This window comes from Topomyia yanbarensis, chromosome 3 (genome assembly GCF_030247195.1).
Source record: "Topomyia yanbarensis strain Yona2022 chromosome 3, ASM3024719v1, whole genome shotgun sequence".
Classification (NCBI taxonomy): domain Eukaryota; kingdom Metazoa; phylum Arthropoda; class Insecta; order Diptera; family Culicidae; genus Topomyia; species Topomyia yanbarensis.
Window position 1 is genome coordinate 381,795,968 of NC_080672.1, and position 23,217 is coordinate 381,819,184.

The 23,217-nt window shown below is 38.9% G+C and overlaps 1 protein-coding gene and 4 non-coding genes across 11 annotated transcripts in view; 3 read left to right on the forward strand and 2 right to left on the reverse strand.

Annotated features, from left to right (window-relative positions):
- LOC131693786 (intermembrane lipid transfer protein Vps13) overlaps positions 1-2,257 on the forward strand; it is a 49,869-nt gene extending 47,612 nt beyond the window's left edge. For all 7 annotated transcript variants that reach the window (XM_058981918.1, XM_058981916.1, XM_058981922.1 and 4 more), the window contains 4 exons: positions 61-593; positions 659-1,081; positions 1,136-1,274; positions 1,332-2,257. In XM_058981918.1, the coding sequence (XP_058837901.1) occupies positions 61-593; positions 659-1,081; positions 1,136-1,274; positions 1,332-1,544 (1,308 nt within the window). In that variant the 3' untranslated portion in view covers positions 1,545-2,257. The remainder of the gene's footprint in view (positions 1-60; positions 594-658; positions 1,082-1,135; positions 1,275-1,331) is intronic.
- Positions 2,258-7,260: 5,003 nt separating this feature from the next.
- Positions 7,261-7,334, forward strand: Trnan-guu (transfer RNA asparagine (anticodon GUU)). The gene has a single exon. It is a non-coding gene; the product is annotated as a tRNA-Asn (tRNA).
- Positions 7,335-12,494: 5,160 nt separating this feature from the next.
- Trnan-guu (transfer RNA asparagine (anticodon GUU)) lies at positions 12,495-12,568 on the reverse strand. The gene has a single exon. It is a non-coding gene; the product is annotated as a tRNA-Asn (tRNA).
- A 2,623-nt stretch (positions 12,569-15,191) lies between these two features.
- On the reverse strand, positions 15,192-15,263 carry Trnam-cau (transfer RNA methionine (anticodon CAU)). Its single transcript has one exon. It is a non-coding gene; the product is annotated as a tRNA-Met (tRNA).
- An 864-nt stretch (positions 15,264-16,127) lies between these two features.
- On the forward strand, positions 16,128-16,199 carry Trnam-cau (transfer RNA methionine (anticodon CAU)). The gene has a single exon. It is a non-coding gene; the product is annotated as a tRNA-Met (tRNA).
- The last annotated feature ends 7,018 nt before the right edge of the window (positions 16,200-23,217 follow it).

Consider the following 23,217-nt stretch of genomic DNA (forward strand, 5'->3'; position numbering starts at 1 on the left):
GTTTAATTTTGATTGTCAAATGTTTAAAAAGCTACTACTATTTGTCTTGATTTTTTTTAGAAAAAACTCTTCGCGGAGGATCTTAAGGTTCAAACACAACCTCTCCATGCTCACGTTGCAATTCAGTCTCAAGCAGAGGTAAAGAACTTCTACGACAATCTACATTTAGGACCGCTCAAAATTCACGTCAGCTTTTCAATGGCTGGTTCTGAATCCAAAGCCCTGCCCGGCATACTGTCAACCATTCTGCAAGGCGTTGGTGTAACACTGACCGACATCAATGATGTCGTCTTCCGGTTGGCCTTTTTCGAGCGAGAATTTCAATTCCTTACCCAAAGGCAGCTGGTGTCGGAATGTGTGACGCATTACAGCGGTCAAGCAGTGAAACAACTGTACGTACTGGTACTGGGATTAGACGTTATCGGAAATCCGTACGGTTTAGTCGTTGGATTCACGAAGGGAGTGGAAGATTTGTTCTACGAACCTTTCCAGGGTGCGATCCAAGGACCGGGAGAGTTTGCTGAGGGACTGGTCCTCGGAGTGAGATCACTTTTCGGTCATACTGTGGGCGGAGCCGCGGGGGCAGTTTCAAAGTGAGTTGAATGCAGGTTGAAAAATAGTTTGCTTTGCTTACGCTTTGGTTTTTATTTAACCCTAGGATCACCGGTGCCATGGGTAAAGGTTTGGCCGCACTCACCTTCGACGATGACTACCAGAAAAAGCGTCGCGATGCACTGAATAAAAAACCAGCCACGCTACAGGAAGGAATCGCACGCAGCGGTAAGGGTCTGGTGATGGGGGTGTTCGACGGAGTTACGGGGGTGTTTACCAAACCGATCAGTGGTGCTAAAGAGGAAGGTGTGGAAGGTTTCTTCAAAGGACTGGGTAAAGGAGCTGTAGGGCTGGTTGCCCGTCCGATTGCCGGCGTGACAGATTTTGCCAGTGGAAGTTTTGACGCGGTTAAACGAGCAACCGAACTATCAGATGAGGCGATTAGGCTTAGACCGCCGCGGTTTCTGCACAAGGACGGAATCGTGAGACCTTACAACAGGCGAGAAGCGGAAGGGAATAAGTTGTTGAAGTAAGTTAGAAGTGGTTTGTGGATGGAGATCCATTCTAATTTAGATTATTTTAGGGAAATCGACAAAGGCAAGTTTGCAGCTACAGATGTTTTTGCTTATTATGAATCAGTGGTAGACAATAAGGATGTGGTGGTTTTGACGGATTGTCGTATCATCTATGCAACAAAAAGTGATCTGTTCGGTGGATGGCAGGTAATGTTTGTGTCATATCCAGCTTTGTCGATGTTATAATTTTTCTTATACATTTAGTGCGAATGGACTAATCGGTGGAAAGAAATTCTTAGCATATCGGTTCTGAACGACGGAGTGGAGATGCTTCTGCGCAGCAAAGACAGCAAGTCTGCACTAAAGAAAATGTTTGGCTCCAATGCGAATCAGAAAAAGATTTTAATTATGCCGATAGCATATCGTAGGAATCGACTAGCGGAGATAATGGAACGTCTTCGGCAGAAAGCTGAATGATAGTGCGTAGGGGTTATCATATTTTAGTCACAGATTCATCCGTCTACGGCGCCACTAATCTGAATATCGTCAGACTAGTATTTTCTTTAAACATCTTCTATTTATTCTTTTAGTGACGTTGTTTGACAGCCATACATCCACTTTGCATTAGCTAGTAATGGCATGTTTTATATCGATGATAGTAGCTTTACTAACGTTCTAGAGAAATAATGGTGATATGTATCCCAGTTATAAGACTTATATGTCATATTACTCGATTGTAGTTATTCATATTACCGTCCAGCGGTGTTTTGTTTTCGCTCTAAAAGGCATATATTGTTAGAATATATTTTGGACATTAAGGCATCAAACCTGACAGTGATGATTAGGAGCGCATGATTTGGTATATTCGCTCCTTGTATGTACAACACTACAGCATACAACCAAAAGAGACCAAGTAGATGATACATTACAGAGTGGATTCTTTGTAGAAAGAAACAGAAGCAATCTCTTTTATCTATGTTGATGGGTATTATAGAGCAAACATTACTAAGTTCGTTAGCGTTTATAATCAGTACAAAGACTAAAAACCAAAGCATGGTACAAGCACATCTCAGCTGAGTAAAAAAACTAACGAATCATTTGATGGAGTTGCATTCGCTTTCCAGGAGAACATATATTGTTTTTTACCATATAGTTAAAATGCAGCTGACGCAATAAATGTATTTAATTTAGATCATGTTTCTTGCGGAAAGAATTACCATTTAACATTCATTCGAACACAAATGAGTCATACAGAATGCTACGTTACTGGCGGAGTGTCAGACTCTATTTGAACCTTTAAAAAGTTGTCGGGACAACATCGCCTCGCTAGCTATGCAAAGCAATCCTTGGTTTGACCGGTCTTACAGCTAGTACTTTGGCGTTCCTTCAATGACGGTGCATTCTGTTAGATCTTTAACGATTAATTTGCATTCAACTTTTGAACCATTCTCCATTAGCAGATATATAATCGGTGGAATAGATCACTTCTATACCGACGAGGCGAGTTCAGTGCGCATGCGATGTCGCGTGGATATCGGTGCTACATTCTCTCTGAGTACTATAATGCAACACTCTTCAAAGCTACAACTACTGAAACTGGAAGAAAAACGACAACTAAATTTTTTTGTTCGTTTGGCAACGCGAAAACAAATTTTTCGAGAACGAATATGGAAGCTTTTCTAATGGGATTTTCGATTGATTGACACCGGCGTAGTGGATTGCACTGGTTTTGCACTTTCTAGCAGAAGTGTCAATGGAACATACCCAGTTTTCTACACTTCTGCTAGAAAGTGCAAAAACGGTGCAGTTTCAGTGCACTCCACTACACCGGTGTCAATCAATCGAAAACCCCATAACTTTAATCAGCATAGTCGCAAATTGTTAAAATAATGATTCAGATCGAGTTCTAACACTCATTAATTTGATTGATAAATTCTATAATTAGGGTGTAAATGCAACATTCTAAAACAATAATATAATAACGGAATTAATTTTTTATTATAGTAATGTTTTAAAAAGGTTCTTCCGTTTAACAACTGATGATTTCTTGAAGTGGGGAAGGGTCGCATCGCATTAAACCAGTCCACTCTAATTCGAACTCCAAAAGAAGCTATAAAACGTTGGGCCCTATTCTCACAGTCACGGCACTTAGTGACTAAAAGAAAAAAAAATCTAGTCACTAGGTGATGTGCCTGTGAGTATACGGCCCGTCGACTTTAAAAATTACAAGCAGAAAAATTAAGCATAGTTAAACCAAAAATATGTGTTATTGAATCCTATTATTTATTGTTTATTACTTCAAACAAGCTTGTTGATCTGGAAATATTTCTTTATTGCAATTGCAATAATTTGTGCTTTCAATGAAAACATTTTTAATTTCAGTAATTTTGTTTTAATTTCAATAAAATATTTATTAGAAAAATGGAACAATAACTTTTTTTTATTGAAACAATAAATAAATTTTATTGAAATCAATCAAATTTATTGTCTCCCGATCAATCATTTTATTTATTGAATTTAATCCATATTTTTATTGAACCTACAAATCTTTTTCTGCGTGTACCATGTTGTTCCATCCTACACCGAGATAAAATAACTAATGGATTCCATAAGAATCACTTATGATTCGGCGCAACAAGTTTCCCATATGAAAATCAAAAGTTTAACTTATGACTCGGAGGAAAAAATGGCCATCGATTCACTTAGAATTTTCATAAGTCATACTAATGAAATTTTTAAGCCCTCTGTATACCTTTCATGCGACTGTGTTTATGTAAATCCTCATGCTTGAATATAAATTTAATGATTCTGTCACGTTCGCCCGAATGACATTCGCCCGAAAGCCATTTACCCGAAGGACATTTGCCCGAATGTCACATAAACCCGAATGTCATTCACCCGAATGCCACGAACACCCGAAAGACATTCGCCCGAATGCAACATAAACCCGAATGCCATTCGCCCGAATTCCATATACCCGAAAAACATCAAAATGTCAATCGAAAAAAATTAATTTATTAAGATGAAATACAAATTTTATTACATTTGATGCTATGAAGAAATTAACACTAAAGCTATACCAGTCAAATAGTTAATCCAATCACCTGGTTTGTATGATTTAACTAGGGTTTCCAGTTTTAGATCCTTTCGTGAGCTCTTTTTAGACTTTTTAGCTGTTGGTACCGCTTGTAGTGTACGTAAAACATACGTACTAGGGTTTTTCTCTTCAAGCTGCAACTGCTTCAACACACCATAGAATTTCCACGGCTGAACAAACCGTTTCATTTCTTGTGCTAGTCTTCTACATTATTGATGGTTCTAGGAATCTTTGTCGATACATTTTCGAAAACTGACCACGAAGCGGGGGGCAAAGAAGGGTTATCGCGAAACTTTTTGATTAGTTTCCTTCCTACCAAAAATACAATTTTTACTAATGTAATACAAAAAATCGTCGAGAGCCTTTGGGCAACTTTTCCTCAATTCTTCGAGTGCCATTGGAATACCTTGATGGGGCAAGAAAGCCAAGGCAACAACTTGTTTGTACATTAGTTGTATTCTGTGATCTTCCGAATATTTTGTCTGAAGACCAAGTTGTTTTATTTTTCTGAAAAAACTTTGGTTTAGATGGAAGAATCATCCGTGAATTAGGTGGAAGAATCATCCTGTCTCGAAATCCAATATTACGTAGAGCTATTTGGTATATAGATTCAAGAAATTGCTCTTGTTTTAAAAGAAGGAATCAACCCTTATGTTTGAGTATACCGGGCAGACGAGTGGATCAACAGTTTCTTTGCAAACTTATTTGGCATGCAGATCCAAGTATTTGTCATGTTTGAAAGAAGCAATAAACTCCTAATTGTGGGAAAAGAGCTGCTCATGTTTAAAAGAAGGAATCAATCCCTAAGTGTGAGTAAACCGGGCAAACAAGTGGATCACCGGTTTGATTGCGAGGGCTATTTGGTATACAAACTCAAAGAACTGCTCATATTTAAAGAAGGAATCAACCCCTATATTTCAGTAAACCAAGCATACCAATGGATCACAGGTTTGCCGAGTAGGGACCTCCGCTTCGGTTCCTCGACCTCGGTAATTGTCGCAAAGCCGCATCACACTAGCTTCGCCACATAACATTTATGAGCTACTATTTACTAACGGTGTTGTACCAAATGGACTTCCACCATGCAAGATATAATTACTAATTTAGTTGATTCAATTCGTTAACGGAACATCTAAATATATATTTACCTCGATCGATGGTGTTTCCGAAAGATTTCTTATTATTTTGTCCGGTTTATCACAAGATTTCACCGCTCGAGCTGACAACTGCGTCCTATATGCATCAGCACCTGAAGAGCATTTGTGGCGTTGGCAACAGAACCTCAGTGACGTCGGATAGTACACCTAAAAGCGATATCGCATAGCCACATTGGTCAGTGTACGGTTGACTAATGTGGCTACGCCACATCGCTTTCTGGGGCACTGTCCGACTTCGCTGCCGCTCAGTCGGCTTTAAACTAGCTATAGCCCCTATGTTTGAGTAAACCGGGCAAACAAGTGGATCACAGGTTTGCTTATAACTCCGGCGACGGGTGTATCAACGCCTCGTCCAACGGAACCTCAGCGGCTTTGCGCCGCTTCGGATCCTTGGCCTCGGATATGCGGCCAAGCCGCATCAGACTAGCTCTGCTGTATAAGCTCACCTGTTATTGTTCAGTTTATCAAACTTTGGTTAAAGATTTCACATTTCCCGCTCGGATTTGGTTTATTTAGGTTAAAATACATCCTTTTAGCAAAAAAAACCGCATTAAAGTCGGACTTCTATCACTAAAGTCAGTAAACTAGACAATGACCCATTTTATATTATGCTTATGAGTGAATGTGGTATTCGGGTTAATGACATTCGGGCGAGTGGTCCATTCGGGTTGATGGCATTCGGGTAAATGGTCCATTCGGGTTAATGACATTCGGGTAAATGGTCCATTCTGGTAAATGGTTTTCGGGCGAACGTCATTCGGGTAAATGACTTTCGGGCGAATGTCATTCGGGCGAATGTGATAGAACCAAATTTAATATATGCGATGGTATGAAATCCATAGATTTATCATATGGCACTAGTTCGATCAAATATTAACTTTCATTTTATAACATATATTTTTCATTTAAACAAATTAATTTACATGAATAAGGAACTAAAGATAAGTTAGTTAGGTGTTTCGATGAGTTTGTGATGTCTCAAAATACTTCCAAAAAGCTGTAAATGAATGGAAAAGAAGTCTTGAAAGTTTGATAAAATTCAATACATTTCTTATGAAAGTAATGTAAAATATGGAGCAATGAGTAACGAAGAATATTTCTCCAAATTCGAAAAAAACATTAAATTCAATCCACTTCAAGAATGTCTAGTTTCCTATTTTCACTGATATGGTCAAATCATGACATTTGCACAATAATACGATTATGAACATCATTACATACGTCTATAAATTCCATAGGGCGAACTTATGAAATGCATAAGCAAATTGTGTAGCTTCATAAGTTGCAACTTATGGAATTCTTAAGCAGATTTGCGTCAGTGTAGTAGTTAGACTTATTTGATTTTTAGTTCTCCATATAATGTTTGAACTAGAGATGGGCGAAACAGTTCACTTCGAAGAACCATTCCGGACTGAACAGTTCTATAAAAAGAACTAGTTCAGATGAACCGTTCTTCCGTTCAGCTGATATTTTACTTTTATCTAGCGAATGTCTCTCAAAACATTCGATTCTTGGAGAGGGACCAAACAGATGCTGCCCAAACTATTATACCTCTGTATGCTTAACAAGTTCATCAAGGGCTCGATTTCTTCATTATGTATATTGTATAACTAGAGAAATAGAGAATGAGATGAGTCGTTCGCTTATGAGTCGTTCTTCGCCGGTTTTATTCTGGGAGAGCACAGCGAGCGGTTTGTGGGACGGCAAGTCAGTTCATTTTCATTCGTTCGCCTAAAAATCGGTCCGAGAAATTCGCTAAACGGCTTTGGGTCATATTCAGTTCATTCGCTTTGAAGAGAATTGAGAACTACCGTTCTTTTAAAAAGAACTTCCGTTCGCTCATTCTCTTCAAAGAACCAGTTCACTTCAACCGTTCGCGAACGAATTGCCCATCTCTAGTTTGAACTCTTCTGATTCTCAAAACAACTTGTCGCCACATGCCTCCGTGGCGCAATTGGCTAGCGCGTTCGGCTGTTAACCGAAAGGTTGGTGGTTCGAGCCCACCCGGGGGCGCATATTTTTTAGATTGTTTTGCTAATTCGCGATTTAACGCTGGATACCATTCGTCGGAGGGGCACGAGAGTGCAATGATGATGTTTTTATTTTCATCTGTCAAAACTAACTAATTGTTACTTCTTCTAATTGAAAGTATTTTTGATGAAGAAAATATATTTTTAGTTTACAGAGTTTAGTTTACGCATAATTGTCCCATGTATATAGGGAATCCCATAGAACATGGGACAAATATGCTTATAACGGCAGTATACCAAAATGAAATTTGGAGATTTAAATCTAGATAGAAAACACGATAGTGGACGAAAACAGCTGGATTAGAGACTGCAGATGTTCCAAGTCGAGGTTATTCACTGGTTGGGTGACCATATCAGGCGAGTAAAAACCCAGGACAGTTGAAGGATCCCCTTCCCCCCCCGGTTATTTTAGCGGTCTGACATGCAGAGCTCTGCCAGAATGTCATTCGAATATTTGATACACCACAATCAGCGAAGGTCTCAATCTATTGTTGAGTCAATAGGGTGACCATACGTCCTGGTTTCCCAGGACATGTCCAGGTTTTTCACTGACTGTCCTGGTGTCCTGGGAAGTCGAGGAAAAAGCTTGATTTGTCCTGGTTTTTCTTCTGTAAGCCTAATAACAGATGTTCAATAAAAATGAGTTTTTTCAATCATGTAGTTGAAAAACAAAAAAAAAATTCTTCAACGGATTCAGATTTTTTTTATTAAAAACATAATGTTTGTTCTTCGTCAATGAATATTAGAGAAGGGGCCCTGGTCAGCCGTACGACGCAACTTAGTCGCGATGCTCTCACAAGAGCACTGGACGGCACTGACGTCAGTCTTCCGGATGCAATTCCGGATCCTGGTGGTCAACTGCTTCGTATTCTTCACTCGCCAATTATTTTTATACACTAAAGCACTGAGGGAGCAGAAAAAACCCCAATGTGACGGCACTGGGGCATGATAGTGGGGTTTCTTTCTTTCGGCACGTACGGTATCTTTTTCTGCTCAAGATACTAGTAATGGGAAGACGTCTTGTCCGGCCAGAAGACGTACTTCCCAACCGTATGATGCTCCTTTAAGAATGGCAGAAGAATTTTCTCAAGGCACTCCTCCTGGTACACTTGTTGATTGATGGCCACGGTTCTGAAATCCCTCTGTCCGATATGGCGATGTACAGCATAACATTTCATTTAAATTTATGCTTAAACTTGTATTTTACTTCGGGGTGTGTGGCTGACTTGTCGCTGGAATAGTAGCTGTCATTTCCTGGAATGTGGGTGTTCGAGAGCAACAACGTCTAGCGGTAGTTGTTCGTCATCCACCGGCACTGCGATTTCACGATCGCTATCTGTTCGTCCGTGTCTTTGGGGGACCAAGTCTTCTTCCGACAGATGATCCATCTTGATGGCTCGGTGAATCAAGGCCGACATCACGCAAACTCGTTTCGTCCTTGTTGTCGAACAGCTTTTTCAACGCTTCCTTCTTCTTCGTCGTTATTATCCTTGCCGGCGACCGCTACTGGCCTTCCGCTCCACGCTCAGGGATACCAGGATCTGGTAAACTGTACTCATGGGCACGTTTTCGTCTCGAAAGTGGTCTATCGTAAACTTTTTTCCACGATGGCCAAGTGTTTCGTAAAACCGCACAACACGTTCGCGGAGTACTAGCTGTTTCGACGCCATCTTCGATTGAACTGACAGCACCCGAGCGAAAAGAAACATGTCTCCCATTTATAGGGAGTCCAGAGAGCAATTCTCTTGGAGAGAAAAGAATTTACGCTGTTTTCTTTAATTACAGAAATGTATTGAAATCATTCTCATTTTTTATTGAACACTCGTTATATTTCTAATTATTGAGTTTTCACTTTATTCACTCTGCTCCAGAGTACGACAAACAATACTTAATACACTCGAATATCTCAATTGTACCATCCGTTGCATTTTTTAATCTCTCGATAGTACCTCGTTATTTCTTTTTCCAACTTCCTGTTTTTTTACATGGAAATTGAAAAGAGAAAGAGGCGTTCGTATGTACGTACCATATGAATGAGCTGTAGTCTGTTTGCAACAACATTTGGTAATCGAACAAATCGAACCGATTCCAGTTGTGGATCCCTACGTGCCAAACCATGTGTGAAAGCCTCCAATGAAATAACATCAACTGCGAGCAAACCCAACAACATTAACTAAATCACCAACAACCGGAGTTGCAACTCAGCCACCGACGAATGCTGGAACAACAGAATCTACCCACAGCGTGTCCGATCATTGTGATACTGCTTACCAATGGTTGTCATTCGAGATTACCAGATATAGCGCAGGGAAGCTACTTGGGACCGTTGATGTTTCTGCTTTGCTTCAATGACGTGTATTTAGTGCTTAAAACTCCTCGCCTGTTCCTACACAGACGATTTCATAATAATTCGTCTCATATGCTCAATTCAGGATTTCCGATTTCTTCAACAACAGCATGAAACTTTCGCTGGTTGTGGTGTAGCAATAACTTCGAGCGTGTGTGTGTAAATCCTAAGAAGCACGGTGATCGAATTCCCACGAAAAAATTTCTGGTCGATGCTCTTCCTCTCAGACCCGCAGAACTTTTTTACTGCCGAAGCTCTGCCTGCCCGACCCAAGATCTTTGTAACTGCCGAAAACCTGTGGAGAAAGCACAGTCGATTGATAAGTAACGGGGGGAGGCAGTCCCCTTTCGATTGTCCTGGTTTTTTGCTCGCCTCATATGGTCACCCTATTGTTGAGGATATTTGCAATCCTCAATTAAACGGAATATTTTTAGATCGTCTGCGAAAGATCGGAGAGGAGCGTTCAAAACTAAAGTAATTGAAGTAAAACAAAACCATCAACAGCCCCAAGTAGCTTTCCTGGACTATTTCTGAAGTGAAAGTACATGTGGATGCTTAACAATCATCTCAACGGTCAACCGGTTAATTGTCAATGAATGCATGTAGGTGTAAAAATGCTTAGCTTAGCTTAGTTGACCGCCCGTGAGTTTCCCGTGATTGATCAAAGCCTGTTGAAATTGCATATTGAACCAATTGTATGATACTTGGGAGTAGTTCATCATACTCAACGTGCAATCTATAGAGACTAAGATTATAATATGATCAATAACGTAGATGGCCACGCCCATGCAGATCAATTTTGGGATGGGAAGGAATGTTAGTTCAACACTTGTGACTATTATGACCGAGGAATTCTCTGCATAATCCACAAGTGTCACAGGATAGGATTGGTGTTAGTAGGTAGGGAGATGAATCAGGATATATCTTGGTAGATATTGTGATTTAGCTAATTATGTACTTACGCGCTTTGTCTTTTCATTTTAGATCAAAGTTTTCAGGTGTGCGACCTCCAGTAGAAATATGAATCCATTCAAATAGGAATTTTAAAAATTATTCTTCCGTGGGGCGTAATGAAAGGATGAAGCCGCTTGGAATATGATAGAGGTCTTTTCATCTATAGACAATATGATCTTAGCAATATGTACGAAGTCGCTCGCGATCAATTTCCGAGAATTCGAAGCGAACAATTTGAACTCCAAACAGCCGGCCATCGGGAGTAATGCTTCTTATTAACAATTCAATAATCATTTTCAAAGTTTGCAGTACAAAGAAAGCGTACAAATGTATAAAAGATATCCCAAATGAATGTGAAAAAAATCACTGCAAAATGTTAATAACAAGTTGGCATCTCCACTCTCCCTATCAGACACGTTCCCATAATTGGGCTAACTACCAATTGCAAACGACATGTTTATTATGCGTAACAAATATAATAAACGCTACGACAGGGGATACCTTGGAGATCCAGAAAAAAATGGACGGGAGAACAGCAATACTAGCAAATACCGACTACCATATGAGCGGCGCAAATTCGAACGAGTGACGTGGAGTACTTCACGGATGATTTTGAAGAAAGGTCCAGGAGTGCGATTTTACGAAGTTTTGGCTTCCGATGGCCCTACATTTTCTGACAAAGTGATGTTCTGGAATGTAGAGATTTTTATCAGTGTTTAGGAAAGCAAAATATTATAAAGCTAGTGTCAGGCCTTCATGAGACCTCAAGAAGACACTTTTGGAGGTATTCGTAAATATAGATTTGTCGGTAGACGGTTCCAGATTTAATAAAAAAAACCTAATTTAACACATCTACAGATCGCTTGAAACATAAAAAACTTTTTGTGCAATTCGACAGCTCCATCTTAGGCCAATTCAATAAATTTCTTACATGAAAGTTTACTTTTTTTTAAAAAACGGTTTTGAAACCAAAGCTTTGGAAGTTAAACCTTGGCGTGGGAGAGCCGGTATATTAATATATGCTGTTACTTATGGGATTTTCGATTGACACCGATGTAGTGGATTGCACTGGTTTTGCACTTTCTAGCAGAAGTGTCAATGGAACATACCCAGTTTTCTGCACTTCTGCTAGAAAGTGCAGAAAACGGTGCAGTTTCAGTACACTCCACTACACCGGTGTCAATCAATCGAAAACCCCATTAGTGTGGAATTGGATTTCGTCCTTTACGGCTAATATACCGCCGGCTTCACCCCGTAGCGAAGAAGTCCATCAGCGTGTCGGCCTAATAGGGCCCCTTACACACGCAATAAAGTTGTCATTACTAAGTAATGAAATTACTGGAATTGTATGGGAATTCCATCATTACTCGCCTTACACGTTCATTAAAAGTGACATTACTGCTCAAGAATGACATTACTAGCGCCTCGTTTACGGGCTGCTAATCTGATGTAAGACATCCGGCCCTATTCTGCGCGGCGTGTGACGTAAGACGACTAATCTCACCTCACTCTACGTGACTTTTCTCACCCAATTCTGAAGAGTCACTTCGGGTGACGTGAGACGGCCATTTAACCGCAATGGAGAATCTCACCTCACCCGAGTCGACTCTTAGAATCGAGCGAAAAAAGTCACGTAAAGTGAGGTGAGTTTAGTCACCTCACGTCACACGCCGCGCAGAATAAGGCCGATCAAAATTTAAATTGATTTTATCCTGTGTAAAAATTCTACGATTGTGGTTTTGACGAATAAAGTAGGGATAAAACAGAAGAAATGCCGCCGCCACCCACCCATCCATAAATAATTGGCTGCAGTTTGTAACTAGTCTGAAGCAAAAAACATTCCGCCCCCGGGTGGACTCGAACCACCAACCTTTCGGTTAACAGCCGAACGCGCTAACCGATTGCGCCACGGAGGCATATGATGGTTCAAGCTTAAGATTGAAACCTTTGGTTCCATATAGATATTGAAATATCATCTAAGACCGCATTTATTATGGAGGATGACGAAAGAGAATTGCACCCATTTTCATGTTTCGATTAAACAATATGTGAGGTGTGGGAACCAACACTACCTTTAGATTTTTTTTATTAACGACTTAGAGTGAGTCAATCTTTTTCCTTTTTTATATTGTAACGACATTTAATTAGCAAGAGACTGGAAGGTGAAATATTTTTCAAATATTAACTGTTATGTGTCCGACGCGGTACCCGGGTACCTAGGTTTCAATTAATGAAATTCCCATGTTTTATCCATAGCTGGAAATTGAAACTTGGTGTCATCTTAGAACTTTACTAAGCCAAGCTTTTGGGTTAATAATATTGTTGATATAGTAAGGGGGAGTGAGGAGGGGCTCCTGATTTTTTTTGCTACGTAACAGGGGGTTTTGGGTGTTTTGGATTCAGGAACTCGTCTACTTTTGGACTTGGTAAAAATAAATCGGGTTACATTCGGTTCCCGGGAATCCGGTTCCAGTGCTGAGATACTACTTGTGAACTGCAATGTAATACTAGCAATATGGGTATCAAAATTCTTCCCGTGGGGTCGCGAGTGCCCATTCCATTCCAATTCCATTTTTCATATTACCATAGGGTCCCGTGACAATAAATAACAGACTTTCGAGACAATTTGGAGAGTTTTGATACTCATATTGCTAGGACATTATTAAGATTTAACAAGAACCAGATCCATTCATACGGTTCAATTTTATTGAATCAAAAAGTAGACGAGTTCCTGAATCCAAAACATCTAAAAGTGTCCAAATCGGTAAAAGGAAGCCATAGTTATGAGCATTTCAATTTGTTGGTACTCGGGTACCCACGTTGGCATGAGGTGTTTTTTTGTTGGACACATAACAGTTAAGAGCCATAGTATACATAGATCAAGGATTTGAAGTAAGAAAGTTTGAAGTAAGAAAGTGTGGAGTAGGGTCAATGAGTAAGCTTAGAGTTTCCCGGTTACTTAACTATTTGTCTTCTGCAACGCAGGAGTCAGGATCTTTTGGCATTAAAATCGAATCACCTGAGGCTGCGGCATATCCGGACAAGCTTAAAGTCACTTTAATGACTTATGCTGTCGGTAATTTGTAGAGATGGGCGAAACAGTTCACTTCGAAGAACCATTCCGGACTGAACAGTTCTATAAAAAGAACTAGTTCAGATGAACCGTTCTTCCGTTCAGCTGATATTTTACTTTTATCTAGCGAATGTCTCTCAAAACATTCGATTCTTGGAGAGGGACCAAACAGATGCTGCCCAAACTATTATACCTCTGTATGCTTAACAAGTTCATCAAGGGCTCGATTTCTTCATTATGTATATTGTATAACTAGAGAAATAGAGAATGAGATGAGTCGTTCGCTTATGAGTCGTTCTTCGCCGGTTTTATTCTGGGAGAGCACAGCGAGCGGTTTGTGGGACGGCAAGTCAGTTCATTTTCATTCGTTCGCCTAAAAATCGGTCCGAGAAATTCGCTAAACGGCTTTGGGTCATATTCAGTTCATTCGCTTTGAAGAGAATTGAGAACTACCGTTCTTTTAAAAAGAACTTCCGTTCGCTCATTCTCTTCAAAGAACCAGTTCACTTCAACCGTTCGCGAACGAATTGCCCATCTCTAGTAATTTGTATTTGTTTCGGAGAACGCTCGATCTGCGGGTGTGATATAATATGCGCGAGGAACGCATGGCTGTTTAAAACAAAAGTTGGCCGCCGAGGTTGTGCGAGACTATTCTAGAGTTTCAATATTAACAAGGGCATAATTTTTTTTTTAACTCACTACATCAGACGCCTAATTGTCTTCACGAGTCAAATAAAACTTTTTTGAATAATTTTGGAACGTTGAATTCATTTGCATTAGAATTTATATAAAAAAATACATTCGCTAAACATTAGGGTTAGGTTAACGAATATTTTTGACAATGTTTCGAACAATATGTTTTAAGCCACTTGTGATGCATTAAACTCGCGGGCGTCGTTGTTGTTATGGCATTATAAGTTCGTGTTTAATGAAATATGACAAAATTAATTATTTTTTGTGATTTTATGAAGTAATTTGTAATTTATTTATAAGTAGAACGAAAACTTGTCAGTTACAGAAGCTTTTTATGAAGTCAAGGAAAACGAAGTAGTTTAATAAATCGAATAATTTTACTGAAGTAACTTATGTAATAAAAACAGCTATTTCTTCGATTATTGAAATTGCGTCGTTCATAAAGCTGCCAAAAATTCAAATAGCCTAAAATATCACAAAAATGTTTTCTAATACATTAGTCAATACAAGCAAAATGCTAGTGGACATATCGCGTACCCTTCATATTTGTGTTCATTATCATCCAACGGCCAATTATGCTATGGAGTACTTTCGAGGATCAATGCTTTTCAATATTAATTTCTGTATGTAAATTACATAAATTTCCGACTCGGAAACGGTTGTCATTTGAGGCGTAATTTTGACGGAAACCAGCCAGAATTTCGAATTGATTTGTAGGTACGATTGGCATGGAAAGAATCTACATTGCAAATTTTGAAACAAAAAAAATTTGATAGCAGAACGTAGTTTCGATCTACGGACCTCTGGGTTATGGGCCCAGCACGCTTCCACTGCGCCACTCTGCTGTACATGTGTGGAGGGTGCTCAACTGACTACAGCTTCATATAGGGGAACTCACTTGTTATACTTATAACTGTGCGAACGGAGTATGTACACATGAATATTCAAACAGGTAGTAGGGTGTTGACCCCATTTTAACATGATCATCATAACCATTTCAAATCATTAGGTAAATCAGTGTGTCACTTTGTTGGGGTTAGGTTGCGTCAAATGGGGGAGTAAAATTGCAGTGATCAATTCGGGTTTTCGTTTTGCTCAAACGCGTGGATTGTACAATGTTCAAAATCCAACCATATGCTGCATGTATTCCATACACATGACATGCATCGTACATAAATTTGATAGTAGTTTCCACAACTACTATAAAATGAATTTCTATGGGGAAATATTATAATTTCGATGCGCGCTAATACATTTCAATAGTTTTCACATGATATGTGTTACAGATACATAATTCATGTGCTGCTACCAATTCCATAAAAACGAGGGCTAAATCTAGGCCATATAGAGAAATTTATTAGTGCGCAATTCTCAGATAACTTTCTTTATCCAGCTACTTATGTCGGCCGAGCAAGCATCGAAATAGTATGACAAGGTATGATAGGGTCAAAATAGCCTCCTCACCAGATGTCCTATATTCCAGTTTGTAAGCAAATAGTGTTTGATAGTTCTTCAGAGATACAAAATGAAATGTAGGATTATCACTGGCAGCACTGATGAGATACGATTTTTGTTTGCAGTGCAACATGACATCTAATTGTTGCACGACATTTTATATATGTAGTGAGTTCTGTGAAACAAACTCATCAACATACATTAGTGGAAAAGTTCTGAGTTTAAATTGTGTTTATGTGTCGGAAGATCAAAAGAGCAGAGTGGCGCAGTGGAAGCGTGCTGGGCCCATAACCCAGAGGTCCGTAGATCGAAACTACGTTCTGCTATCAATGTTTTTTGTTATTCGATAATCGACTCTCTAACCTAAGACCCGTAATCTCGTATTAGGGGAACTGGTGGTAAAATGAACACGTTAAGCAAAGTATTTATTTTCTAACTAATATGTGATTGAGATACTCTACAATCACCTTATATGTTTCATGTTAGGCATGTTTTGTACATTGGTGAGAATACTTCGAAATAAACACATTTTTTCAATCATTATTTTTGATTTCAAAACATGTCCAAAAATGAGACATGTTTATAGTAGAGATGGGCCATTCGTTCGCGAACGGTTCAGTCGAACTAGTTCTTCAAAGAGAATGAGCGAATGGAAGTTTTTTTTAAGGAACGGTAGTTCTCAATTCTCTTCAAAACGAATGAACTGAACATCACCTTAAGCCGTTGGTCATATTATGTGGGCCGATTTTTAGCGAACGAATGAAAATGAACTCACTTGTTGTCCCACAAACCACTTTCGGTGATCTCCCAGTATGGAGCCGGACGAAGAACGACGCACAAGCAAAATTAAAACTTCCCTCTTACTCTCGATTTCTGTCATTATACATCATAAAGAACTCGCAGCCTTGGTGTGTCCAGTCAGCATACAAAAATATAACAGCTAAGGCAGAAATCATTCTGTGAGAGCATTGTATTGAATCTTCCAGATTCGAATGTTTTGAGAATCATTCACGAGATACAAGTAAAACATCAGCTGAACGAATGAACGGTTCATGTGAACTAGTTCTTTTTACAGAACTGTTCAATCGGGAATGGTTCTTCGAAGTGAACTGATTTGCCCATCTCTAGTTTATAGCGTGTGGGTAAAATGAACATGTGGTGGTGGTAAAATGAACACCTTCTAATGACCTGCAAAATATCCTGTATGTATGCAATGCGCCGCGTTGGAAAGCATTTTTCGAGTGATGTTGATGTACCAGCGGATCATGAGCATTGCATATACACAGGGCATATTGGACCCAAAAAAACTTGTCACGGAAAAATTAAATTTTCATGACGTAATATTAACCAACTTACAATCCTTTGGCGCCGAAAAACATCTACAAACTTGGGGTTATCCATGGGTGATTAAACTTTTGGGATCTTTTGTGCGAATATAGCAACTTGAAGTTAGCGTTCCGACTGATTTTGAGGCTTGGTACTTAGAGTGGCAAGATGGTTCATATTGCCCCCACTACAACCTGTTCATTTTACCCCCCAAGACATTTTATTTTCAAACAGCCGTTCCGATTGAGCCATTTTGTCCTGATCCCTACTTACTGCGGTGAAACATCTGCAAGAGGTTCAACTACTATGATGTAACACCATTTTCAGAAAAAAATTAAAATTTCACCTCAAAAGACCTTATATTTTACATGCCGAATTTAACATCAGCGACAAATATGAACGCCACTTTTGGTTTTTATCATATTTATTTCTCATTCGGCATTTTTTTATCAAAAGAAATTGTTTCAACATACTTTGAATGTTTGACAGGTCAGGTTTCTGTGAACTTTGTTCTAAATTTAACAAACATCGACTTGATTTGGCTACCTGTTCATTTTACCACTTACCCCCCCCCCCCCCCTACCCTGTTTATTTTACTCACAGTTCCCCTACTAAAAAGAAGAGTTTTTATTGCGCCCTTCCTACCAACCGTGCCCCCGCTGTTCAAACAGAAAGATTTCCATCCTTAGTGGCTTCCTTAAGGTACATATTAAAAAAATTCTGTGCTTGATTTGAGAAATTCTTCGCCACACTACACGCATGTCGAGAAATGCGTTTCCAAACTTTAAAATTTCGTTTTCCAAATCGTGCATCAGATACATTTTTACAAGAAGGCGTGCCCCCCTCCCCTCCTTTACCATCCGGCTGGAGCCGCCGTGGACAATCCAGGGGTACATACGCTTATATAAGTCAAAACAAATTAGGTTGTCAATATTCGTCTAAAATAATTTTTTTTTCAAGTCAATTTTCGCCTAAAATTATTTTTTTCGAGATTGCATCAAATCTTGATGTTTTATGCATTTTTTTTTGGCATCAAAAATACAAATTCGATTTTGAAATTTTCCTTTACTCCCCCCTTCGAGCATTTTTCAGTTCAGTTTATATGGGAATTTGCTGTGTGGCCGCACTCTTCAACCCGTAACTCTGGAACCGGAAGTGTAATCAAAAACGCTATTTTCACCTGAAAAAAATAATTTAAAAATGTATAACATTGATGCAAAAATTTAAGCGCAAAAATGGAATCGTTCAAGGACACGGCAGTAAAATTACGAACAATTTAAAAAAAGTTTTGAAATCGAATGAAAACTTTCTCGACAATCGTACTCACCGCAGAGACGTTCTTGGAAAAACTTGATTTCGAAATAATTCCGTTTAAAATTTCAATTACAAATTTTCTTCTACTGTTCCGATCTCTATTAAAACATAACATTTGCAAGAACCTAAAGTTCAAGAGAGAAGAACAATTTTTATTCCGATTTTTTCACCGACCTCAACATATGTAATCCCTAAAACCAATTAGTACTAATTCAATGGAATTTAAAACCAAAATATTTGTCTCCGAAACACAAAACTCGTATTTCGAATTTTATAAATTACTTACAACTTTGAGAAAGGTTTCCGTTTTAATTTCGCTACACTGTCAGTTGGACATATACGAACACCGTGTATTATGTAATATAATGCGAGTGTGAATTTAATACTACGTTCACTCTACGAGTTAAAACATGTTTTAACGCTATCTTGATGACATATTTCTTGTTGATAATTATTATAACATGTTTTAACTCAGTAGTGTGAACGTATTATAAAAGTGTTTTCAAATATTTGTATGGCGAAATACGTATTTTCAAAGTTAGTAACTCGAGTATATTTAAAAGCATATATTGCTATAACTAGTCCATGTTTGGCCGAAGTGCGACCTACACCAACAGTGCAGAATTATTAAGCTATAGAGAAGAAGTAGCGAATTCTGTCTAAATACTGTTACAATAGATAGTGATCCGGCCCATTACGCAAATAAGCTTAGCTTTTCTAGGCAATACTCCCACGGTCGGCTGTGTGGAGTTCAAATTACTTTTGTTTAGGAAACATAGCATACTCTCGGTAGCCGGCTGCCCAGAGTTTAAAAAGAACCAAAAACTAAACAAGATCTTGTCTATGTCGAGTGATCGTGTACTCGAAGACTAACTAAACAACTACATAATAAAATATTCTTTACAGGTCGCATCGCTTGCTTGGAGCGAATTCTAGATTTTATACCCTTCCAAACCACCAACTCCGCTATACCTATGGAAGAGTCTGATGAATCGTCGTCCTTCCGTTAAGTAGGTGGAGCATCAACACTTCCCGTCTACCTTATCCTTTATCCTTCCCCGTGAACGATGGAGTTGGGGCGGCCGGCAATGATGGCTATCATGTGTTGAGGTTTTAATATGGGTCGGATTGGTATGAATTCCTACTTACCACTTCCTAAGCAACTCTTATTAGATAATCAGCAGTCATACATGATGAAGTCAGTGTGCAATCCGCCAAAATCATCGTCACAACGCAACGCAATGTAACGCATTTAAAGGGCGAACACGAAATTATTGCGACACCGAAAATGTCATGCCAATTTTCTTGTAATGTTTAAAATCAAACCAAAATTTTAGGGTAGTTTTATACATATATTTACTTCAAAAATCAAAAGACAAGTTAATCGATGGAGCATTGAGTGTAAAATTGAACGCATTTTCGCTTGATGCCCTCCATCAAAGTCTTCACAGTGTCATCCGGTACCAGTTTCTCAGTTTTTTTTCCATTTTCTTAACATGTCCTTCTCGTCTTTGACTGTCTTCTTGCTCTTCCGAAGTTCCCGCTTCATCATTGCCCAGTACTGCTCCACCGGGCGCAGCTCCGGACAGTTTGGCGGATTCATGTCCTTTGGAAAAAATGGACAGAATTGGCCTCATACCACTCCAGGACACTTTTAGAATAGTGGCATGATGCCAAATCTGGCCAAAATAGCGGAGCTTCGTCGTGCTGCTGCAAGAACGGCAAAAGGCGCTTCTCGAGGCACTCAGATTTGTAGATCTCGCCATTTACTGTGCCCTTTGTCACGAAAGGCTCACTCCTCAGTCCGCAAGAGCAGATGGCCTGCCAAATGAGATATTTGGAGGCGAACTTCGACATTTTCTTCTTCTTAAATTTGTCGTCCACATAGAACTTGCTCTTGCCGGTGAAAAACTCCAACCCCAGAATTTGCTTAAAATCGGCTTTTATGTTTCGTCGGCCATCACACAGCAGCCATATTTTGTCAGCATCTTCTCGTAGAGCTTCCGTGCCCGAGTTTTAGCCGTCGATTATTGCCGCTCATCGCGTTTTGGGAAGTTCTGTACCTTGTATGTATGTAGTCCAGCTCTTTTCTTTGCATTCTGGACGTAGCTCTGCGACATGCCGATCTTTTTAGCCAAATCACGGCTTGAGACGTTGGGATTTGCTATAATCATCCGCTTCACCTTTCCCTTCGTCTTTTTATTCTCCGGTCCCGGTTTTCTTCCAGCTTCTTTGCCGTGGTCCAACGTCAACCGCTCCTAGAACCGCTTCAACACTCTGGAGACGGTTGAATGGTGAATTGCAAAAAAAACTTTTTTTTTAATTCTCAAAGGCCCCCCCTCTCATATTGTGACAAATGTCAAACCAAGCTGAGATGCCAAATTTCACATCATTTGGACAATTTTAGAACCACGCCCACCTCGCTTGAATTTTTGTGAAATTGGTGCTATGGGTAAATATGGAGGAAAAATACATTAAATGCTATAACTTTTGAAGTAGCAATCAGAAAATTACAATTTATACCTCTTTAAAAAGGAAATAATCTTAGTATCTGAATGGAGATACTTTTGTTTCTAGGAAAATACGGGAAAGTGGGGTACTGGATCATTTTGACCCCAAAATCCCCTATTTTTTTAATTTTTCTGCTCCGTTGTGCAAACCATACATCTTTTGCAGTTTTTCTAATGTGAAAAAATCTCAGAAATCGAACGGAACCTTTTAGACCTTTGTGCGAATACGAGAAGTTGGGGTTATAGGGCCTTTTGTCATTTATATTAAATTTTATCATTTTCTCATGCATATATCTCTATTATTCTTAATTCAATTTTCATAAATTGTACCTTGTTCAACGTGGAAAATTCTTAGGAACAAAATAAACATAGATTCGTTACCGGTAAAATTCAGAAACATCAAATTTTCTGACATATAGTCTCGATTTCACATTTTTATCATCAAATCGCACATATTAACTCCATTTAACAACAAAACTCTTATTTAATTTACTATTTATAGTGAAATGCGCTTAAAAAGCACATGAGAAAAGTTTCATACCTGGAAAAATAGGTGAAGTTGGGGTATTAAGACATTTAATGAAAAAAATATGGTTTGTAGAGTTAATGTCAAAAATTTGATGTTTTTGAATTTAAACGCAAACGAATCTATTTTTGTTGTATTTCTAAGAATTTTTCACGTTCAACAAGGTACAATTTATTAAAATTGAATGAAGAATAATAGAGATATATGCACGAGACAATGATAGAATTTAATATAAATGACAAAAGGCCCTATAACCCCAACTTCTCGTATTCGGAAGAAGGTCTAAAAGGTTCCGTTCGATTTCTGAGATTTTTTTACATTAGAAAAACTGCAAAATATGTATGGTTTGCACAACGGAGCAGAAAAACTAAAAAAATAGGGGATTTTGGGGTCAAAATGACCCAGTACCCCACTTTTTCGTATTTTTCTAGAAAGAGAAATATCTCCATTCAGATACTAAGATTATTTCCTTTTTAATGAGGTATAAATTGTAATTTTCTGATTGCTACTTCAAAAGTTATAGCATTTAATGCATTTTTCCTCCATATTTTCCCATAGTACCAATTTCAAAAAATTTCAAGCAAGGTGGGCGGGGGTCTAAAATTGTCCAAATGATGTGAAATTTGGCATCTGAGCTTACTTTGACATTTGTCACAATACGAGAGGGGGGGCCTTTGAGAATTCAAAAAAAAGTTTTTTTTTGCAATGCCCTAATGGTGAATGTTCAACATTTTTCCACAGAGAACAGACATCCATGATCGATCAAATATATTAATAAAACGTGTGTAAACATTTAAATTAATATACGATAATACACTAGCGTCGCCAAACCAACTTATCCCAACCATCCGTGAAATCAACTCAGGAACCGGTTCGAAATTCTGAATGGATTCATATGGAACTTTGCTCAAAGAAAACAACCGATTCCTACTCAATCGGTTAATGCATTTGAGCTGGAATTCATACTGAATCCACTCAGAAGTCCGAACCGGTTCCTGACTAGTTTGACTAGGGAGAACTATAACCGCTGTCAATTCAGTCGAACTCAGCGACTAAAAACTTGACGACAGTAGCGCACCTGGTGAAGATATCCCAACTACCTTCGAAACCGTTAGAGATTTTTACACAAGTTGAATGATGAAGATGGTGGTCTGTTCTCTGTGATTTTTCCCAATTGCTGGTGCGACAGGTCTGGAAATTCCAGGTGTTTGGAAAGAATTTGTTCTCTCGACTCGCGTTGGTTCATCTCCATTTTCGTTGAATCGAAAAACACGACTTCGAGTTTGACAGCATGTAAACAATACACATCAATGAGAAAGCGTGCAAAATTTGGTTGAATTTTACCCAATGGTAAAAAAGTTATGCCCAGTTGAATGTGTCGCAATAATTTCGTGTTCGCTCTTTATATTCATGCTCCAAATATGTGCATGAAAAAAAACTTAAAATTAAAACTTTTTTTTCTGTGTTAGTTAGTGTCGGATTCTGATGAGACGAAGATGAAACGCAAAATATGGAATTTTGCCAGTTATTTGAAAAACGTGAGGTTAAACAGATCAATTAGCTGAGTATTGAGGGACTGAACATTAATGACGCAGTTCGATTTGGTGGTGACAGCCATCCTGAAAGCTTTGAAGCTTTGGAAGAGGGATTTTCTCAAACTTTAGCTCA